This window comes from Aethalodelphis obliquidens, unplaced genomic scaffold (genome assembly GCF_003676395.1).
Source record: "Aethalodelphis obliquidens isolate GAN/ISIS:26980383/991018 unplaced genomic scaffold, ASM367639v1 scaffold12, whole genome shotgun sequence".
NCBI classification, from domain to species: Eukaryota; Metazoa; Chordata; class Mammalia; order Artiodactyla; family Delphinidae; genus Aethalodelphis; species Aethalodelphis obliquidens.
Genome location: NW_020837956.1, coordinates 19,471,119 through 19,493,038, shown reverse-complemented (window position 1 = coordinate 19,493,038; position 21,920 = coordinate 19,471,119). Strand labels below are relative to the sequence as shown.

At 46.4% G+C, this 21,920-nt stretch overlaps 1 protein-coding gene across 1 annotated transcript in view; it reads right to left on the bottom strand.

Moving 5' to 3' along the window:
• Positions 1–21,920, bottom strand: part of CAPN13 (calpain 13) — a 104,181-nt gene that overhangs the window by 27,527 nt on the left and 54,734 nt on the right. Inside the window, 2 exon segments of the mRNA XM_027113917.1 lie at positions 19,263–19,318; positions 20,262–20,390. Of these exon segments, the coding sequence (XP_026969718.1) occupies positions 19,263–19,318; positions 20,262–20,390 (185 nt within the window).

Below are 21,920 nucleotides of genomic sequence, written 5' to 3'. Positions count from 1 at the left end.
GTTCATTCTTGGTGTTATAGTTCTATGGGTTTATGTCACTGACCCTGTGAGGCCTTTCTGGGACAGACCCCTCACCAGGACAGACTCCTTGCCTATATCCTCTGCTTTAGCTCCTCTCTGAAGGACCTACATAATAGCATCTGATATACGCTTCCTGAGTTGGTTTATAGATGTTAAAACCCCCACCAAAGGGAAGATGTTAACTACTTGACCATGAGCACGTGGCCCCCAGGCCTCCTGGAGCCTGGCTCTCCCCCAGCAGGGGGTCTGAACCAGGAGCTGGTCCCCCTCCCAAGGCCATGGAGTAAGCTTTGGAGTAAGACCCACACGTGCCTGAATTTCAGCTCTGCCCCTGTATCTGTGTGGCCTTGGGCAGACCCCCAGTTTCCTGTCTCCTAGTTGTGATATTAACCCTTGCAGGCGGGTTTAAGGACTGGAGCAGAGTTCCTGGCACGTGGTAGGTGCTCAAAAGCTGGTGGTCTTATTCCTGCGCCGGATGGGATTGCCTGGCAAGCTCCAGCTCAGAAATACCTCCTGTCCAGAAAACATGCCTAAACGACTGCCAGGCCAGGGGGCCAGGAGTCCTGGAGCCCATCTTCCAATTTTCCAGCTGACAGATAGGAATCGATTCAGCCTCTGTAAGAGCCATTACAACTTCATCACCCATGAAGCAGATCCATGTGTCCTATTTGATTTTCATTTCAGAAGCCAGGTATCAATACTGACCTTTCCGCGGGGCGCTGGGGCTGAGGGGAGCTTGTTAGCGTGAAGTCCCCTCCCCCCGGCGAAGGCCAGGTAGCGTCTCACTTGCCACTTCCAGCCCAGTGGACGGGTTGATGCTTCTTTCCTGGAGCACCGGGATTTCTGGGGAGTTTGTTAAATGCAGATTTCAGCTCCCCCTGCCCATCTATTAAATTGGTACCTACAGAGAAGGCCCAGGAGCCTCTATTTTCACCAAGCTCTTCCAGTGATTCTGGTTTGGGAATCACTGCCTTAGAGGACCCCCAGGGCATCTGCCACACTGTCGGTCTCTCTCAGGAGGAGAGCCCAAGAAGCAAGGCTGGGAAGGTTTATGTGGGTTCATGGAGGAGGAGGGTTGAAGGGAGGAGAGCAGGATCTCACTGCCCTTCACCCTTTACGGAGAGAGGCACTGTTAGCTTGCGGTAGGAGACTGGACTCTAGAATCACACACACAGCAGTCAAAACACCAGCCCAGCCACGTATGTTAGCTGCATGTCCTTCTCAGGTTACTTCTAGCTTTCAGTACCCTCTTAACATTAAAATGGAATTCTATTATCTATTTCAAGGAATTATGCTTGAGATTATACTAGATTCTTGATGGAAATGCAAGCACAGGGCCTGCCATGGAGTAGGCGTTCTGCGATCAATTTGTTGCTTTCAACTCCAAATTCACCCATCCTCGCCCTGCTTTGTAATACTGCAGTTGGACCTTGTCAACACTTGTCCTTTACCAGAGAGACAGTAGAGGGTGCTAGGGGGACACTGCAAGGCGCACAGAGGAAGAGCTCCCCTTCCTGGCTCCAGTGTGCCTTTTTTCTTCCTGCAATGTGACTGCCAGCGGCATCTAGGCTCTCTCACCCAGTGGGGCTCTCTCAGGGAGTTTTTCTGGCTCCCAGCAGGGGTACCTCCTGTGCTTTAGCTCCTGGCTGGAGCCGCAGTGAACTTCTCCACCATCCAGTGGGCTGCAGCCACACTCTCTCCCAAGTGGTCTGAATCTCATCCAAGTTCTTCCTTCCATCATTGGGGAATCCCTTATCCTTGGAGGTAGCAGCTCCTTCCAGCATTTCCTATTCCTGTCTTCCTTAGAGTCCTCTATTGCCCCTTTTAGTAGTTAACTACCCTTCACTAGTTAATCATTCTTTGTATTAAATTTTCCCTATTCCAACAGCTGGTATGATTCTTGTCTCCTGACTGGACCCTGATTAATATAGAGTAGGTGTTTTAAAATGATAGTTCATGTGCTCTCCATCTCCAAACAAGTATTTTTACATGCTCTCTTTAACAACCAGGGAAAATTTGCCACATACCACTAGAAGCTGTGGCAACTCTAGAAATTGCATCCCCAACCTGAATGAATGACTTCCCTCTTCAAGGGGTTCCTGGGTGTTACCACTGTACACTTCTTGGGGACAGTCTAGGGAAGCCATAGGGAGTGATGGTGACATGAACGCAGCCATATTGGAAAGCATCACGGTCTTCTGCGGACACCATGCAGCACTCAGAGATTACTCTTGGAGAAAGACGAGTAAATACAGACCGGAAACTAGTGATAAGGGACATGGCTCAAGAGGCAGGAAGCCCAGTTCTTCTAGGGTAAGAATAATGTGATACTCAGGAAAGACCCCAAAACTCAGCCTCTGTGTCTTCAGCCATGCCAAAACATCATGAGTGCCTGGCGGGAGGTTCAGAATCTTCAGCACACAACCCTTGTTCTTTGCAGCTTGTGTGGGTATCAGTACAGGGAGGAAAGTGTATCAAAAAGAACCTATCTACATTGTTCTTTGGGGATACATGAACCCTATGGGTCCCACCAATAGGGCAAGATTCTGGTACCCAAAGTGGACAAGAGCAGGTGAAGTCCTCCCCACACCCAATAGAAAGCTGGCTCAATGAGGTTTCCTTCTGGCTGGTCCTGTTACCTTTTCCCACCTCAGCAACTGGCAGCCGGGACGGAGGTACGCCTTGGATGGAACATCTGTGGTCAATGGTCTGGCTGTCTCAAGGAGGTGGGTGGGTGGCAGGACCGTGCCTGATCACGGGGTGGGTGGGACCCCAGGGTCGTAGTGGTGAACTCGGGGCCATGCCTTCCCAGTAGGGACATCCTGCACACTGCATGGACCTAGGATCCCTGACTACACACCGTAAGTCGTGGAAGTCCAGAGAACAAGGCAGTTGGAAGGGAAAGACTTAAGGAGCAAACTCCCTTTTGAAGAAACTGAGGACGGTCAGACAGAGAGGCAGTGGCAAGACTGAGATTACAACGCAGGGCCCTGCATCACTCCCACTCACTGAGGGTTAATGCTGCCCCAGGAAGGACGGGGCTTTCGCAAGTGCCGAGAAGCAGGGCTGGGCTGTGATTAGTGGAGATAGCCACGAGATGTCACTGTCTCACCACCATCCGTGGCTGCACTGTGGCCTGGATTCCACCCTTCCAGGGCAGTGTCAAAGCTAATGACCAACTCTGGGTGAGAGAAGGGGCACTGTTTTTTCATTCCATGCGTAAGGTTTTAAAAAAAATGTTTTAATTGAAATATGGTTGATGTCCAATACTATGTTAATTTTCAGGTAAACTACAAAATGATTTGACATTTGCATACATTATGCAGTGATCACCACGGTAAGTCTAGCAACCATCTGTCCCTACACAAAGTTATTACAATATTATGGACCATATTCCTTATGCTGTAATATACAGCGAAGGGGCTTTTGAAATTTCCATCGCTGAAAAATCATAAAAGGAGTAGCCCCTCCCAGGCTGAGGGAAAAGAGCACCGTTTATTTCTCTAGAGAGCGGGTCCCAGTAAGAGCTCTTGCTGCTGCATTGTTAGGGGCTCTTTCTTCCTGCCTAATTGCTGTCTCTTCATGATGACCGTGGCTTAGAATCCTTAGGCTCTGGCTCCCCAAGTGTGTGCCGTGGAAGGGACCTTAGAGATCTCCAACTTCAGCCCCTTCATTTTAAGGGAAGCCGAGAAAGAGAAGGCCATTCCCAAAGCACACATAGCTGGATGGAGGCAGAACCAGGACTTGAACCTGAGACCCCAGAGGCCTTGCCCAGTGCTCTGTCCACTCCACCGTGCTCCCTGTCTCTACACTACACATGCTCGGCCATTCATTCTCTTAACACTACTGGGCACTTACTCTCAACTATTTTTCTTTTCTTTGTGCCTGAACAGAATTGGAAACTCTTCAAGACATAAGATGACATGGCATGTCAGTGATCCCATCAGAAGGGCACAGCTGGGGGTCAGTTTCCTTCCCTTGGTCAAGAGTATTTACCAACTCAGAATTCTTCTCCATGCAAGGACTACTCCTATTTGAGCGAGCTTTACATGAGTAAGATCAAATTCTACCTGGAAGTTGGGGGGTGGGGGGGTGGGGAGAGAGAGAGATGCAGTTTCTAAATGATAACATAGAGTCTTCTGGTAAGTACTGACATAGCTAATAGAGTCAAATAAGTGAAACCTGATTTAGTGACGGAAACAGCGCACCGTGGATACGGGTCTATTCGATTCATGACTACATGCTTAATTTTTATGTCTTCTCTCCTAAATCAAGCCCTTATATATTAACTGCCACGTTCTCCTCTCTAGCTTCCTTGAATCAACTCTCTTGCTTCTTATCTTTCCCACACATTTTACTAGATTAATCTACCATAAACTCTACTTTCATCATATCACTCCCTTGTTCAAACAATAAATCGTTATCTTCTAATATAACAAAACAAAACACAAAAGAGTATTTACCAATGTCATCCATTCTTTATGCCAAAAAAGGGAAGACATGAGATGAGAATTCAAAGTCAGACAGAGGATGGGGCAATGCTGCAGAGATGGCAGCTCAGATGGCAAGCTCCAGCCAGGCTGGCCGGAGGCTCCTTGCTGAGCCCACACTGGGTACTTGAGTGGGAAGGAACCTTTGGAAGGCGGATGCTTTGAAGCTGCATCAACTGTGACCATCAGGGGGCAGTGTTTTGCCACGTCCTGCTCGGTCCAAGAGACTGTTTTCTGAGCACTGAAGAAAGTAAATCTTTTAAGGGAACAGAGGGGTGTTTAAAACAAGAGTCTAAGTGCGGAAAAAAAGAAAGATGTATCAGTCTGGACTTGAAATTGATCCCCGAATGCAGTCATTCTATTGTTTTTGCCTGTGTCTATTCTTACTCGGCAGTTAAACAGTTGCCACAGCTATGAAGTTGGAGAATTATGTCTCGGTGTGGAGCCCCTTTCACACGGTCCTTCTCCCATGGTCCAGAGTTGTTCATAACCTTAGAAACCCTCTGGGGGCATCGGTGGTCTCAGAAAGAATGGTCTAGAATCTGGCTAGGGACGCCGCAGCCTGTGCAGCCTCAAGCCCATCCACCTTCCTCGCCACTGTCCTCCACCTGGCTGCAGAGTTGGCCCGCCTGCCCTTTCTGCATCTAACTGCTGATACTCAGGCATCACCCGCTCTGCTGCAGCCCAGTGCCGCAGCTCTACGCATTACTGACCACTCCGTTGGGATATTAAGCACTTTTGGCTTGGCTGGGGGATGGTTAATCAACAACGTTGTCAGAGTGATGGATTCTTCCAGGATTACTGCTTAATTAGCTTGTTTAGAGGTAAAAATCAACTAGGACATCAGCTCTCTGGGAGCTGGAAGAAGGGGAGCAGTGAGCTGGGAGGTGGTGGGGAGGGATCGCAGCCATCCAGGGCAGCAGGCGTGGGGCTGGGGGGTGGGGGAGGGGTGGCGGGAGGGCTCTGACCAGAGCAGACCTTAAGCTTGAATTCATCGAGCATTTAATAGCCTTCCTGGTTGCTGCAGCCCAGAGCGTTTCCACCATTCAGCGGAGCTGCAAAAGCAGCGAGTCCTGAAAAGTCACCTGAGGGCCACAGCCACCACTTGAGAGCTTTAAAAGAAAAAAGCAGATTCCCAGGTCTAGCCCCAGACTTTCCGGATCAGAATTTCTGAAGTTTTTTAGAAAAGCTATTCCTAATTTTTATGCACAATGAAGTTTGAGAGCTACCACTCTGACTGGTGTCGGGCAAGTCAGCATTTCCACTGGCAACAGATTTCAGATGATTGGGTCTATGGCCACCACCCCGATCGACGTCCATAGACCCCAGTCTTCCTCCTTCTGTTTTTTTCTTTTTTAACTTTTTATTTTAGGTTGGAGTATAGTTGATTAACATGTTGTGTTAGTTTCAGGTGTGCAGCAAAGTGATTCAGTTATACATATGCATGTATCAATTCTTTTTTTTAAAATAAATTTATTTATTTATTTTGGGCTGCATTGGGTCTTTGTTGCTGCCCATGGGCCTTCTCTAACTGTGGCAAGCGGGGGCTACTCTTTGTTGCGGTGCGCGGGCTTCTCATTGCAGTGGCTTCTCTTGTTGCCAAGCATGGGGTCCAGGCACGCGGGCTTCAGTAGTTGTGGCACGCGGGCTCAGTAGTTGTGGCTCGCAGGCTCAGTAGTTGTTGCTCTGCGGCATGTGGGATCTTCCCGGACCAGGGATCGAACCCCTGTTCCCTGTGTTGGCAGGCGGATTCTTAACCACTGCGCCACCAGGGAAGCCCATATCTGTACCTATTCTTTTTCAAATTCTTTTCCCATTTAGGTTGTTACATAATCTCCTGATTTCTGTCTTGTCCTCAGTCTCTCCTGCCTTATTCGTCTGTATTGCTCCCTGCCACGCCTCATTTGTTTGCCCCTGTCTGTCTGAATCATCCTCCCCGCCAGCTCTCCATCTCCATCTGCTTGTCATTCCCTCTCCCCCCATTTTTCTCTTTCCCCTGTGCTGACTATTGTCTGTTGGCACCTGACACTCTTTATACCCCCTTTCTATACCCTCTTCCATTTGGCAGAGGCTGGAAGCCTCTAGAAGAGTCCCAGATATATTTTAAGTCCCACCGGTGAGATGCACTTATGACCTGAAAGGCAGCAGAGAGGCAGAGCCTTGTTATTCTGCCTCTGGCAGGGTGGGCAGACATGTGGGCTTCAGCGGATGTGAGGTTTTGTCCTGCAAGTCACCTGCTTAGGACTGCAGGCAGCTGTGACCATTTCTGGCCGCTCCCTGTCGTATCTGGTGAGGGTGGCGGCGGCAGCAGCAGCTTCTTTGTTCTCTGAAAGCTAGTGGTGAACCTGGGAGCTGGTGGTGATTGTGTCTGGCCTGCGCTCCTCCAGCAAACCCAACAATTTTGTGAGCAACTCACTCCCTGTGTTAAATACGTCCTTTTTGATATACCTTGAGTGGTTCCTGCTTTCTCGCCTGATGCTGCCTGATATACTCTCCGTTCCTCCCTTCCGCTTAACCTTTTCTTCTATTCCACACTCCCTGCCCTGTCCCTATTCCCAGCCCCTCCTCCTAACTGGCTATTATATGAAACTGAAAGTTTTAAATGATTAGATTTGGATAAGTTATATTATCTCCATTCTTAATTTAAAACATAGGTGAGTGGAACATTTTTTGAGGTTGGAAAACCCCTCGTTGAACTGAGTTGGCTATATCTGAGGTCCTCCTGGATTCTGTCCTAGTGGGTCAGGGCCCTTGATGGAGCACAGAGGATGGGGGAGGGAAGAGGGAAAGCACAGGCATGCCATGTGCTGCACTGTTCCACTGTAATCCTGCCTCTGTCCCCATTGGGCCTGGAGGTGGCAAGAACCAAGGAACCTATTTCTGTTCTAGGGAGAAGCAAGACTGACGTCACCCCAAACCACTGGGTTTGCACGTAGAGCTGCTCTCTGGGCCTGGGTTTCCCCGGTGTGTGTGTTTGTGTACACACGTGTCCACTCTCACCAGGGTTACCTCCCACTCCGGGGAAGCAGGCCTGTCCTTTGCGTTCCTCCACTTGGGGGCTGCTTAGGCCCAGCTGCTGCAGAGGGCACAGTCACTGAGTCAGGGGACTTGGGTTTCAAGGCATGTGGCTGGAGCAGCAAAGCGTGCAGGTGTGTTGGACTTTCTACCTGGAGGTACAGGTGAAGGTCATCTCTGAGTCCTGCCAAAGCAGCCCATTCATTTTTTTGAGCTGTCCATTGTTTTAAAGCAGAGTCTGTGTTGACCAGTCGGGACCAGCATTTCGCATGCAGAAAAGCTTACCTAAGAGGGCAGTCTGATAGCCCAGGACTTGGGGTCTTCAGGCATTAGCTCTGTCTACCTCTGAAGTCCATGCTGATAACCATGGCCATCTATCCTGGTCAGCCAAGCACAGGGCCAGGAGGCCCAAGCTATGCTGTGTGTCTGGCCCTGCTCTGCTACTGAAATGATTGCAAACACGCCGCAGCAGTTCCTGTGAGAGGCAGGTTAGTTGGCTGTGTGTTTGTTCCTCGTACCGGGACGCATCCACCTCCAAACGCTCACTTAGCGCCTGAGTGTGGGCGTTTGCGTGATGGTGCACCCCTGCCCAGGCCATCAACCTTCTGATGGTTTCTTCTCAGAAAGGTCACACCCTGGCAGTTTCTTGCCCTATTCTCTTGACACACGCATCTGCGAGGATTCCCTCACTGGAGAGATGCTTCTAGGAATGAGTTCTCAAATGTCAGTTCTCCTAAGTGGGGTCTGGCCTGGCCACTCTCTGGAAGCTCTTCTATACTCTGGTGGGGCACGACCTTTTAGAGCTATCTGATGACCATTTTATGGATCATAGGAGTGAGGGAGGCGTCCACCTTGCTGGCTGGATTTCCCCTCCCCCAAAGGTATTTTTCATCCGGAACTAAGATCCGATTTGTCACGGAGTTGAAGACCCTTATTTTGCCACCTGGCTGTGAAACAGGATTCAGATATCGGAGAGTATGACTCATTCTGCAAACACCCAACGGACCGTTCCGATGTCACGCACAGCACCCTGTGGGTGGGCAGACTGAGAAATGATTGGGTTGATGGGAGGGGAACCGAGATGTAGCTTCTCCCCTGCTCTCCCACGAGGGATCCTCTTCTGCTTCGTTCTCCTGGGATTCCAGGCTGGGGTTCTGAAGTATTCAGATGACCTGTTCCATGATCGTGCGCTAACCAGAGCTTCACCCAGCTGAGGACCTGGCCCAGGATCCTCGAAGGCGGCTTTGACTGTGCTGCCAGCAGCGCAGGCTTTGCTGTATCACACCTCTGGGGGCAGCACAGCCCAATGGAACAAGGGCCAGATTCCTGAGTGATCACCGGGAATTTGTCTTAGAGAGAGACACAGATGCTCAAATGCAAAAGGTCCGGGGTGAGTAAAGAAGCTTTTCCTTCGAGTGACTACAGAGGCCAGGCCCCATTCCCACAGATGCTGTTCAGGTCCACCAGACAACAGAGGGAGCACCTGTACCACCTACTGGCAAGGCTGGACCAGCTCCATCACACCCATGGCTCCAATGGATGGCAATGTCCCTACTTTATTCTTCAAAATTCCCCAGAGGCACCCTACCCACCTACTCTGCCCTGTCTGAGCACAAACCATAGTCCATTTAGCACCTGAGTGCCTGCAGCAAAGTGGAGGCGAAGTCAGTTCCTCTGACCCCCTGGACAGGATGGAAGGGCTGAGAAGAGGGGCAGCTAGAATAACTACAACTGTGTCCTCTGGTCTAGCTGAGCTCTGGTCTGCTGGCTGTGGACCCCTGGGGAATAGTGGCTTTTCTCGAGGGCTTGTCTCTTGGATTCAAGTGATATCTCTGCATAGACATTTTTTTCTACAACTATAATCAAACATCTTTCCTGCCTACCTGGTAAAGAAGCCACCTCAACTGTTCTTCTCTGTCTCCCTCCTCTTCTCTTGAGTCTTAAACTCTTGTCTCTCAGATTATTTGCTAGTTTGCTTATTTATTTTTCATAACGGTCCAGCCCAAGGTACATAATTAAAAAATTCAAGACATTCATACAAAGCATGAAGAAAAAACAGCAGTCCCCTGCCCCATTCCTACCCAAAATTCCTCTCTCCAAACTCTTTCTTCTGAACTTTACTTCTCAATAATAGTTTATATGGTTACCCCTTGATTTACCAATTTTAAATGGCTACTGACTCCTCATGATGGAAGATGGGGCTGGGTTGCTTCTAACCCCACTTTCATGCCTGTATCTTCTCTCCCTCCATTCTCTATTATGTCACATTTTTTTGTTAAATCAATACTCAATTTTTATTTTATTCTGCTGAGTGAAGAAAAACTCTAGGTTCATATTTCCTTTCTTCTAAGAAGTCTTTGTTCTTCCAGGAGTTAGCAATTACCTCATTTTAAAAATCTGCTTGGGGCTTCCCTGGTGGCGCAGTGGTTGAGAATCTGCCTGCCAATGCAGGGGACACGGGTTCGAGCCCTGGTCTGGGAAGATCCCACATGCCGCGGAGCAACTGGGCTCCGTGAGCCACAGCCTACTGAGCCTGCCAGTCTGGAGCCTGTGCTCCGCAACAAGAGAGGCCGCAATAGTGAGAGGCCTGCGCACCACGATGAAGAGTGCCCCCACTCGCCGCAACTGGAGAAAGCCCTCGCACAGAAACGAAGACCCAACACAGCCAAAAATAAATAAATTAATTAAAAAAAAATCTGCTTGGTCTATGTCATTATCCTAATAACTCTTCCAACCCTCCAGCAGAAATTCAAAATCCTTCGGAACACTATTTTTCTCATGATTAAGCGATTAGATAAAACTACTGGTTCCGTTTTTCCCATAGGTCGCTCTTCCTGCTCCCTGCTGGGCTTCCGGCTCTCTCGTTCAGCTCTGCAGCTCTGGCCTTTGGACTTCCGTAGTGAGTGAAGGATATAGTGCTGGACCTCCCGTTTCCTGGATTCCAAGTCTTTCTCCATCTTCGTTCATGTCCTTGGAGTTTTCATGTTATTGTCCTAGTTGGATACATTTCTCTTTAAAAGCTAGCTCTGGAAAGCTGCACACCCTAGGGGTGAAAGGTGCCTGGTAATCACCAGGTGTATGTTTGCCAAAGGAGGTGGGGAGTTTTCCTAACACCAGAGGCAAATCCAGACTCTCAGCTCTCAGAAAGAATTTCTTTGGTCTGAAGGCTGGAGAGACGGATTTATTAGGATAGAAGCAGACCCACTCTTCTGAAAACTGCTGTTGGTAAATCAGCAGGATCAGGGCCACCGCTGCCCGTATTTCACCCTCATGCAGAGTAGGAGGAGGTGGCCCCTTCCTCCAGACACTTTATTTATGCGTAGTGGGAACTGTTCTAAATGCTAACTTTGTTAGAATAAGGCACTTTACTGCCATATTGACAGTAGATCACCGTGAATGTAGATGACATCAGCTAGACAAACTCTCAGCAGGGTGTGACTTGCAGTGTACGAAACCTCTAGACTCTGAAATCAGTTAAGATCAACATAGCCTCAAATGTCCAAGGACCATACACCAAAGCACAGAGTATTAGCATTCTTTAAAGTAAGAATTCAATACTTTTAAATAATTTTAACATAAACATGGCCCCCAGTGTGACAACCGAAGTGTGTGCTTTGTTCAAAAGAAACACATATGATGAGAGGGGAGGAAGAGGAGTTGTCTGGTTGGTTTTAACATCGTAGTTTACTAAGTCAGAGGAGAGCAGATGGGATGAAGATGAGAGAGAGGAACAGAAATGTTCTCACAATGGGAGGACACCCCAGCTTTCCTGGTGAGTCCAAGGGCAGGTAAAAGCTTCCTGTACACAGTTTGTAGGAAGCAGCCCAGAATGGGTAGACTGGAGAGGGGCTTCACAACCCCAAGTCTCTGGGGAGAAGCTCACATAGCTCATCTGACAAAGGCCTTCACTAGTTCCCGTGACTGCTTCCTGGCACGGAGGACCAAATGAGCAAGGTGAGGGAATCCGCCTCTGGATTGAGTGTTGGCCAACAGTGAACCTGGGAGTGATGGGAATCCTGGAAGAAAGTAACTCTGACTTTGTAATAGCAGAGTAAGGGAATGTTGGCCAGAGTTGAAATGTTCCTGAGACTTAGGAAAGCAGATTTCAAAAGAGTGAGAGGATCAATGGGTTAGACAATAGCCTTTATAAAAGAATATAGGTCATGATGTATTGGAGATTATAACAAGATAACGTTAACTATCTGCTCTCCAGTAATCCCAATGGGCAAGAAAATAGAAATAGCTGAAATAGCAGGAAGATGTGGGTTTAAGACAATATTGACAATATTTACAATGTCTACATCCCATTTACAAAAGTTGGGATGAGAACAAAACAAAGGAAGACACAAACCTGAAAGGACAATTTCTTTCAGTCATTTTGGAAATCGTTACTGAGTGGTTTCTCCACATGCTAAGGAGATAGCAACAAATAAGACATACCTAGGCTTACAGCGTAGCAGGGAATACAGACATCAAGACAGTAATTAAAAGTGTGCTGATTTAGCAAACTACAAATACAGGGGAACTTCCTCAACTTGACAAATGGTATCTACAAAAACCCCAGAATGGGACTTCCCTGGCGGTCCAGTGGTTAAGACTCTGCACTTCGACTGCAGGAGGTGCAGGTTCCATCCCTGGTCAGGGAACTAAGATCCCACACGCTGTGTGGTGCGGCCAAAACAAACAAACAAAAAACAAAACCCACAGCTAACATCACACTTATTGGTGAAAGACTTGGGAGTTCTCTCCCAGGATCAGGAACACAAGAATGTCTGCTTTCTCCACCTCTACTCAGCATTGTACTAGAAGTTCTAGCCAGGACAGTTAGACAAGAAAAGTAAATAAAAGTCATCCAGATTGGACTGGAGAAAATAAAACTATCTCCATTTGCAGATGACATGATTTTATATATATAAAACCTAAGGAATCCCCTAAAAAACTATTAGGACTAAGAAATAAGTTCAGAAAGGTGGCAGAATATACAAAAATCAATTTTACTTCTATACATTAGCAATGAATAAGCTAAGAGTGAAATTATGTATAATAGAATCAAATTGAATAAAATGCTTAGGAGTAAATTTAACAAACGAAGTGCAGGACTTCTACACTGAAAACCACAAAATGCTGTTGAAAGAAACTAAATGAGATCTAAAAATAGTGGAGAGACATCTCATGTTCATGGATCAGAAAATGTTATGTTGTGAAGATGGCAATACTCCCCAAATTGATCTACAGATTTATGTGATTGCCATAAAAATCCCAGCTGCCTTTATTTTCTGCAGAGTTTGTCAAGCTGACCCTAAAATTCATATGTAAATGCAAGGAACTCAGTCACCAAAACAATCTTGAGAAAGAAAACCAAGTTGGAAGACTCATACTTCCTGATTTCAAAACATACTACAAAACTATAGTAATCAACAGAGTGTGGTACTGTCAAAAGGATAGACATTAAGATAATGCGATAGAATTTAAAGTTCAGGAATAAATCCTTACATTATGATAAACTGGTTTTTGGAAAGGGTGCCAAAACAATAAAATGGGGCAAATAATAGTCTCTTTAATAAATGGTGCTGGGACAACTGGATATACAGAAAAAGAATGAAGTTGGACCCCCTACATCACACCATATACAAAAATTACCTCAGAATGGATCAAAGACCTAAACGTAAGAGCTAAACTGTAAAACTCTTAGAGAAAAACATAGGAGTAAATACTCATGATCTTGGGTTAGACAATGATTTCTTAGATACAATACCAAAAGTGTAAGTGACAAAAGAAAAAATAGATAAGTTGGACTTCAGCAAAATTAAAAACTCTGAAAATGATATCATCAAGAAACTTAAAAGACAACCTGCAGAATGGGAGAAAATTTTTGCAAATCACATAGATGATAAGGGACTGGTAACTAGAATATATATATAAAGAACTCTTACAACTCAGCAACAAAATGATAAATAACCCAGTTTTAAAAACAGACAAAGGATTTGAACAGATATTTCTCCAAAGAAGATATACAAATGGCCAATAAACAACAAAAAGGTACTCAACATCATGAGCTATCAGGGAACTGCAAATCAAAACCACAATGAGATATAACGTCATACCCTCTAGGATGGCTATAATAAAAAAGACAATGAAAAGTGTTGGCGAGATGAAGGAAATTGAAGATGATTTAAAGAAATGGAAAGATATCCCATGCTCTTGTATTAGAAGAATTAATATTATTTAAATGACCACACTACCCAAAGCAATCTACAGATTTAATGCAATCCCTATCAAACTACCCAGAACATTTTTTACAGAAGTAGAATAATCCTAAAATTTATATGGAACCACAAAAGACCCCAAATTGCTAAAGCAATCCTGAGAAAAAAGAATAAAGCTGGAGGTATAACCCTTCCAGACTTTAGATAGTACTACAAAGCTACAATAGTCAAAACAGCATGTTATTGGCACAAAAACAGACACATAGATCAATGGAACGGAAGAGAGAGCCCAGAAATAAACCACATACCTATGGTCAATTAACCTATGACAAAGGAGGCAAGAATATACAATGGAGAAAAGACAGGCTCTTCAACAACTAGCACTGGGAAAACTGGACAGCCACATGTAAAACAATGAGATTAGAACATTCGCTCACATAAAACTCTGAGAAGAGAACACAGCCAGAATACTCTTTGACATAAATCATAGGGAATATTTTCTTGGATCAGTCTCCTAAGGTAAAAGAAATAAAAGCAAAAATAAATGCTTTTGCACAGTAAAGAAAATGAAAAGATAACCTATGGAATGGAAAAAATATTTGCAAATGATGCAAATGACAAGCGGTTAATATCCAAAATATACAAACAGCTCATACAACTCAATATAAAAAACAGGCAGAAGACTTCAATAGATATTTTTCTAAACAAGACATACAGATGACAAATAGGCACATGAAAAGACACTCAACATTGCTAATTATTAGAGAAATGCAAATCAAAACCACAATGAGGTATCACCTCACACCTGTCATAATGGCTATCATGGAAAAGTCTACAAATAACAAATGTTGGAGAGGATGTGGAGAAAAGGGAACCCTTATACACTGTTTGTGGGAATGTAAATTGTACAGCCACTATGGAGAACAGTATGGAGGTTCCTCAAAAAACTGAAGATAGAACTATCATATGCTCTAGAAATTCCACTCCTGGGTATATATCTGGAAAAAATGAAAACTCTAACTCAAAAATATTCATGCAGTACAATGTTCATAGCAGCACTATTTACAATAGCTGAGACATGGAAGCAATCTAAGTACCCATCAACAGACGACTGGCTTAAGAAGGTGTGGTATAGATATAATGGAATATTACTCAGCCATAAAAAAGAAGGGAATTCTGCCATTTGAAGCCATGTGGATGGACCTAGAGAATATTATGCTTACTGAAATAAGTCAGACAGAGAAAGACAAACACTATATATTGCTTATATGTGAAATCTAAAAAATAATATAAATGTATGTATATGCAACACAGAAACAGACTCACAGACATAGAGTCTGTGGTTACAAACTTGTGGTTATCAAAGGGAAGCAGGAAGTGGGGAGGGACAAATTAGGGGTATGGGATTAACAGGTAAAAACTACTATATACAAAATAGATAAGCAACAAGGATACACTGTATAGTACAAGGAATTATACCCATTATCTTGTAATAACCTATAATGGAATATAATCTGCAAAAATACTGAATCACTATGCTGTACACCTGAAACTAACACAGTATTGTAAATCAAGTATACTTTAATTAAAAAAGTGTTGCCGATAATGTGGACAAATTGGAACTCTCATTTACTGCTGGTAGGAATGTAAAGTGGTGTAGCTGCTTTGGAAAACAGTCTGGCAGTTGCTCAAAATGTTATACATCAAGTCACCACATGATCCAGCAATTCCATTTCTAAGTATACAAATGAAATGAAAACATACATCCATGCAAAAACTTGTACACAAACATTCATAGCAGGATTATCTACAACAGTCAAAAAGTAGAATCTACCTAAGTGCCCGTCAACCGATGAATGGATGAATAAAATATGGTATACCTACAAGATGAAAATATTATTGGGCACTAAAAAGGAATGAAGTACTAATACATGCTACCACCTGGATGAACCTTGAAAATATTATGTTAAGTGAAAGAAGTCAGTCACAAAAGACCACATATTGCATGATTCCAATGACATAAAATGTCCAGAATAGGCAAATCTATAGATTCAAAAGTAGATTAGTGGTCACCTAGGACTAAAGGGATGAGGCAAAAATAGGACTTAACTGCTAATGAGCATGGAGTTTCTTTTTGTGGTGACGAAAAATGTTCTAAACTTACATTGTAGTGATGGTCGCCAAGCTCTGTGACTATGCTGAAAACCACTGAGCTGTATACGTTAAATGGGTAAACTGTATGCTGTGTGAATTATATTTCAATAAGGCTCTACAAAAAAAAGGAAGGAGTGAGCCACAGCAACAAAACAGTGTTTTGAATGTTATGACGGGGGAAGTGGTTTACACGAATAAATAACATGGAAACCCAATGGGGCCAAGACATGAAGGATCAAGAATGAGGTAACTAACCCAGGGCTGGGCAGACAGTAAGGGCAAAGGGCAAGGTTGGGAAAAGAATGAAACACTGAAGGAAATAAAGATATCTGATAAGGGGTTAATATCCAAAATATATAAAGAACTCATATGACTCAATAGAAAAAAATCCAAATCTGATTTAAAAATGGGCAGAGGATCTGAATAGACATTTTCCCAAAGAAGACATACAGATGGCCAACAGGCACATGAAAAGATGCTCAACATCACTAATCATCAGGGAAATGCAAATCAAAACCACAATGAAGTATCACCTCACACCCGGTAGAATGAGTATCATCAAAAAGACAAGTGTTGGTGAGGAGGTGGAGAAAGGGAACCTTTGTGCACTGTTGGTGGGAAAGTAAATTGGTGCAGCCATTATGGCAAACTGTATGGAGTTTCCTTAAAAAATCTGTAATAGGCTCTGGGTATCTGCTCTCCAGAGGACACTGAACCAGCTCCTAGTACCATCGGACACACCCACCACTGGAATGGGCACAGCATGCCAACTTTTACTTGTGTCAAGGAAGACTGTGAGCTGTGGGTCTTGCCCTCAGAGGAGGGCCTCCCATGACCAGCTGCCTGCACACTGTCCTCTGACTGCCCAGCTGGTGATGTCCCTCTGCCTTGAAGTCTCGCTCAGTCCATCCAAAGTACTCCATGTGAATGACGACCTCATCAAGAGCCCACAACACCGGACAGCAACTCCTAATCATTCAAGACTCAGTTCCTAGGCTGTCTCCTAGAGAGACATCACAACTTCCAGGCCAACTTAGTTGTACCATCATCTCTGTGCGAACTTCTGTGTTAGCTTTCACTACAGAGTATTGCAATTGATCTATTATATTCAGTATTTGCATTTCTGTCTCTTTCACTCCATAGCAAGACCCTCCAGGACAATGACCGAGTTTGATGTCCCTAAAGACCTGTATGTTCAGCTGTCTATGGGAGATCTCCATATGGGTGTCCCACAAGCACATCACCATATCCAAAGCTGAACTCATCCGAACACCCCTTAGTGTCCATAGAGCACCCAAGCCTCTTTCATTGCATCTTGTATATTAGAGTGTAGTTTCCTATTACAGAACTATCTCTCCCACTAGACAGAGAGGAACTGAGGGCAGAAACCACGCGGATTTCATTTATCTCTGTATCCCTGGAGCCCAGCACAGTGCCTCTCATATAGGTGTTATTCAATAAATGGTCACTTAATTGAAAAAAAATTAATAATAGAACTATCATATGATCCAACAATTCTACTTCTGGGTATTTATCCAAAGAAAATAAAAACACTAACTCGGAAAGATACAGACACCTTCCTGTTCATTGCCGCATTCTTTACAGTAACCAAGACATAGAAACAACCTATTGATACATGTCCATCAATAGACGAATGGATAAAGAAAATGTGGTATACATATATACATACAACAGAATATTATTCAGCCATAAAAAAGAAGAAAATCCTGCCATTAGTGACAACATGGATGAACCCTGAGGGTATTATGCTAAGTGAAATAAGTCAGAGAGAGACAAATACTGTACGATTTCACTTACATGTGGAATCTAATAAAAAACCACAACTGAATTCATAGATACAGAGAACAAAGTGGTTGCCACTGGTGGGAGGTAAGGGGGTTGGTCAAAATGGGTGAAGGTGGTCCAAAGGTGCAAACCTTCAGTTATAAGATACAGAGGTTTTGGGGTGGTTAACATACAGCATGGTGAATATACTGTGTTGTCGATTTGAAAGATGCTAAGAGAGTAGATTGTAAAAGTTCTCATCACAAGAAAAAAAATTGTAACTATGTGAGGTGATAACCAAACTTATCACGGTAATCGTTTCACAATACATACATACATCAAAGCCTTATGTTGTATGCCTAAAATGAACACAGTGTTAAATATCAATTATATCTCAATAAAAAGAAATTTTAAAAAGAATTCTAAATCCCTCCCTCATAAACTCCAGGCCACACTCTTTCATGGATGCCCCCTGTTCTACATGACTTGGATGAAATCTGCAGCATTGGCCTTGAAACTCATGGGCCAAGCAGCTGAGCTTTGGCTCACATAGAGAAGGGCTCTGTAATCCCTGGGGAGGCTGCCCCCAGGGAGAGAGTCTCGTGTGCAGTTCCTGGAGGGGAAGATGCATTGTGCCCCTGGGAGGAAATGATTCTAAAGCTATGTCATCTTATCTGGGCTCTGGGGTCTGCTCTCCTCCTGGCTTCAGTTGTACATCACCAGGTTCATCCAGTGAGAAATAAGCATCCTTGTTACAACACAACTTTAAACTAGTTAGCTTAACACAGAGCAGGGCAAATGGTACCCTCTTCCCTTGAAAGATCTCAGTCTAGTCTCATCAACCTTTTCCAGCTAATTCCAACCCAAGCAGGAGGTCTCGGCCCTCTATTACAGCATATCTTCCGCTGCTCTCTGAATAGCCGGGCACTGAGAGGGACAGCTGAGGTCAACCAGCTGGCTGGGTCAGGAGGCTCTTTCAAAAACTCACTGGGAGTAAGTTTAATGTACAGTGAGCTCATGGGGCTTCCCTGGTGGCACAGTGGTTAGGAATCCACCTGCCAATGCAGGGGACACGGGTTCGAGCCCTGATCCAGGAAGATCCCACATGCTGCGGAGCAACTAAGCCTGTGCGCCACAACTACTGAGCCTGCGCTCTAGAACCCGCAAGCCACAACTACTGAGCCCGCACGCCTACAGCCCGTGCTCTGCAGCAAGAGAAGCCACCGCAATGAGAAGCCGACGCACCGCAACGAAGACCCAACGCAGCCAAAAATAAATAAATAAAATAAATAAATTAAAAACAACAGTGAGCTCCACAGGTGTTCCTTAGTTCCCTCCTGGATTTATGAGTCCCACACAATCCTCTGCTTTATTAAGCGATTGGAAAAAATAAAATCTGTCTGCCAGGATCCTAAAGCAGGCTTGGCAGCCAGCAATATATAAAGGCAGTAATTGGAGGCGGGGGGCCGGCAGCTTGGCTGGCCTCTGACAGACTGTTCAATAACCTCAGGGAGAGAAATGCCCCCTGGAATCAGGTGAGGGGAGGTGGCCTGGGGTTGTGCCCTGTCTCTGTGACGGGAAGGTACCTCACCTCCATTTCTGTCAGGGAGAGTCCTTTTCCGTCCTTGGAGAAGTTCTGGAACGCTTCTGGGGTAAAGAGGAGGAGAAGAATCAGGACAGGCCTGGGCCCACGTGCGATGAAAGCCAGCGTGGTGATTCTGTGGAAGCACTGGAGTGTGCTCGGCCTCCCCTCCATTTCTCTTTCCAGCCAAACTCGACACCCGTGGCTCAGGTTCAGCCCTCAGAACAGCCCCCTGACTGCCCTGCCCCCTGCAGCTTCCTTACACTTTGTACTCTCCACACTCGGCTGTGGGGATGCGGGGCTTGTTTTAGCAGGTATCTCGGGGCACCTCCCTCGTCCAGCTGTGAATTCTCTGGAGCAAGACTGCGCCTCTGGCTTCTCCTTTACCCTCCCAGCATTCTGCTCTCTCCACCTTGTTAATTGCCTGCCTCAGAGCTGTGGGGTTAGTGCCACATGGCAGGGGCGGTGCAAGGATGTGAGCGTAGGACAGTTCCCACTTCGACCTCAACCACAACAGCTCCATTTAGAGCTATATTGTGGCTTGGGGTTTCACGTGAAATGTCATTTAAAACAAAGGGGTGTGCTGCTAAAAAGTGTCAAAACCTCTAGCCTACATAGCTGGATTTCTGAGGCCTTGGTGGGGGGGACCTACTGCTCCCACCTACTCGCTGTGTGTGCAATCCTTCAGCACGGATCAAACCCTTCGTTGCATGACTAAAGAGTAGGTTTAAACCATAAACACAATCTGGAGAGGGGCCGCAGCGATTTAACCTGGTTCCTGAGAGAGGTGCTAGTAGGGTGATGAGGAAATGAGCGATCTGGGGTGGGGGAATGTCCTGGGGAGAAAAGGGTGCAGAAGGGAGGTTGGGGACTCCAGGCAACTACACCATCACACAGGCTAACGTTGGCTCTGTCCCTTGGGACGAGCCCAGGCCTGGGGCTGGAGCGCATTCCTGGTCCCCTCCTGTGTCCTTTGTGAAGGTCTCCAGGATGGCCCCGGGATGACACCTGTCATGGCTTCAAGCCGCATCAGGACGCAGACCAGGCTGGGGAAGCTGACCCTGCCTGTGCTGTCGCTATAGCGGAGCCTCATGAGATCCAGCCGCTCATTGGTCACGGGGATCCCTGCAAGGAAGTCTGGGACACAGGGGGAGCCAGTGAGCGGGGAGGAGGTCGGGAGTTGGGGTGGTCCTGTCCTCAGAGCGGAGAGCTCAGGTGGTGGCCTCAGGTGGACGGGAGAGAGCTGCCTCACCCTCTTCGAGTCCTGTGATCGTGCACGTCTAGCTGTGAGCTCCAGGGGGACACTGACCACAGAACCAACAACGGCAGACTGAAAATCAGGGGGGCCTGTGCACCCTGGTGAGCCATCAGAACACTGTAAACCAAACCATCCATCTAGGGGACAAGCCCGGTGGCTTGTGGGCCCCACACAGCCACAGACATATTCGGCTTCTCCTGCAGAGCTCATAAAATGTGACTCTGAATGCCTTTAGATAGGGCATGCCTCTGCAGCTAGCATGTTCTCAAACTGCCCCCTCAAATCACATCAGCTCTGTTGCCCCTTTCAGTTACCGGACTGGCCCCTGCCAGCTTTTCGGCCAAATTCCAACTATTCTCTTTCTCCCTTTTCTTATTCTGGAGTCATGAGTGAGGTTCTCCTTTAAAGGTTTCGTCTTTCACTGGCCATTCAGTGGTTCTCAGAGTGGGATTCCCCAGACCAGAAGCTTTGGCTTCACTAGGGAACTTGTCAGAAGTACAAATTCTTGAGCCCCGCCCCAGTCCTCCCGAAGCAGAAACTTTGGGCAGGTGGTGAGGCTCACCGATCTGCACTTTCACAAGCCCCCAGGGGTCCTGACTCAGGCTCAAGTGTGAGAACCACAGCCCTCGGCTGTGAAAAGTAAGGCGAGGATAGAGGCTGAAGCCGGGTGCGGGCAGCAGCTCAGGTTTCTACCCGCTCAACAGGCTGAGAGCCCCTGGCAGGGAGACCCGTGGAGGCTGCCCTTCCAGCAGGGGACCTGCTGGCACCTGATTTTACACTGTATTCAGGAAGGTGGCAGTTTCCTGACTTAACCCTTTTGTGAGCCATTTCCCCCATGGGTACAGTGAGGATAACGATTCCTGTCCTTCCCAAGTTCCGGAGCTGTTGAGACAGTCAAATGAGGTGACGTTGTTGCTGAAATATGAAGCATCTGCGCCCTGCGCTGTTATTATCATTCTCCCAGGACTGAGAGCTCTTGCCTCCTTGAAGCAGACAGAGGCCATTTGATTTCACTTCGCCCCAGACCCTCTGTAAAGAGAGCGCATCAGCCCACCTGTGGGTATTTAACCCTGAAGGCCCGGATGCCGAGATGGAAGCATCTTCAAGGCAAGCTAGATTTCTGGTAGGGGACCAACCATGCGGGGTCATTTCTACACAATTAGAGCTGTGCTGGGCAGAGAAGGCAATTAGGAGAATTAACTGGCAGGCGAGAACTCAGGTGGGGGAGGGTGGAGTCTGCGTCTGGAGGCAGGAGGCTCACAGACCCAGTGTTAAGCAGGGGAGAGCACACTGTGCTCTGCTCCCTCCCCGCCATGCCCGGCACCTACCAGCCTTTTCTACAGCATGCTGGGGGCGAGGGCAACACACACACACACACACACACACACACACACACACACACACACACA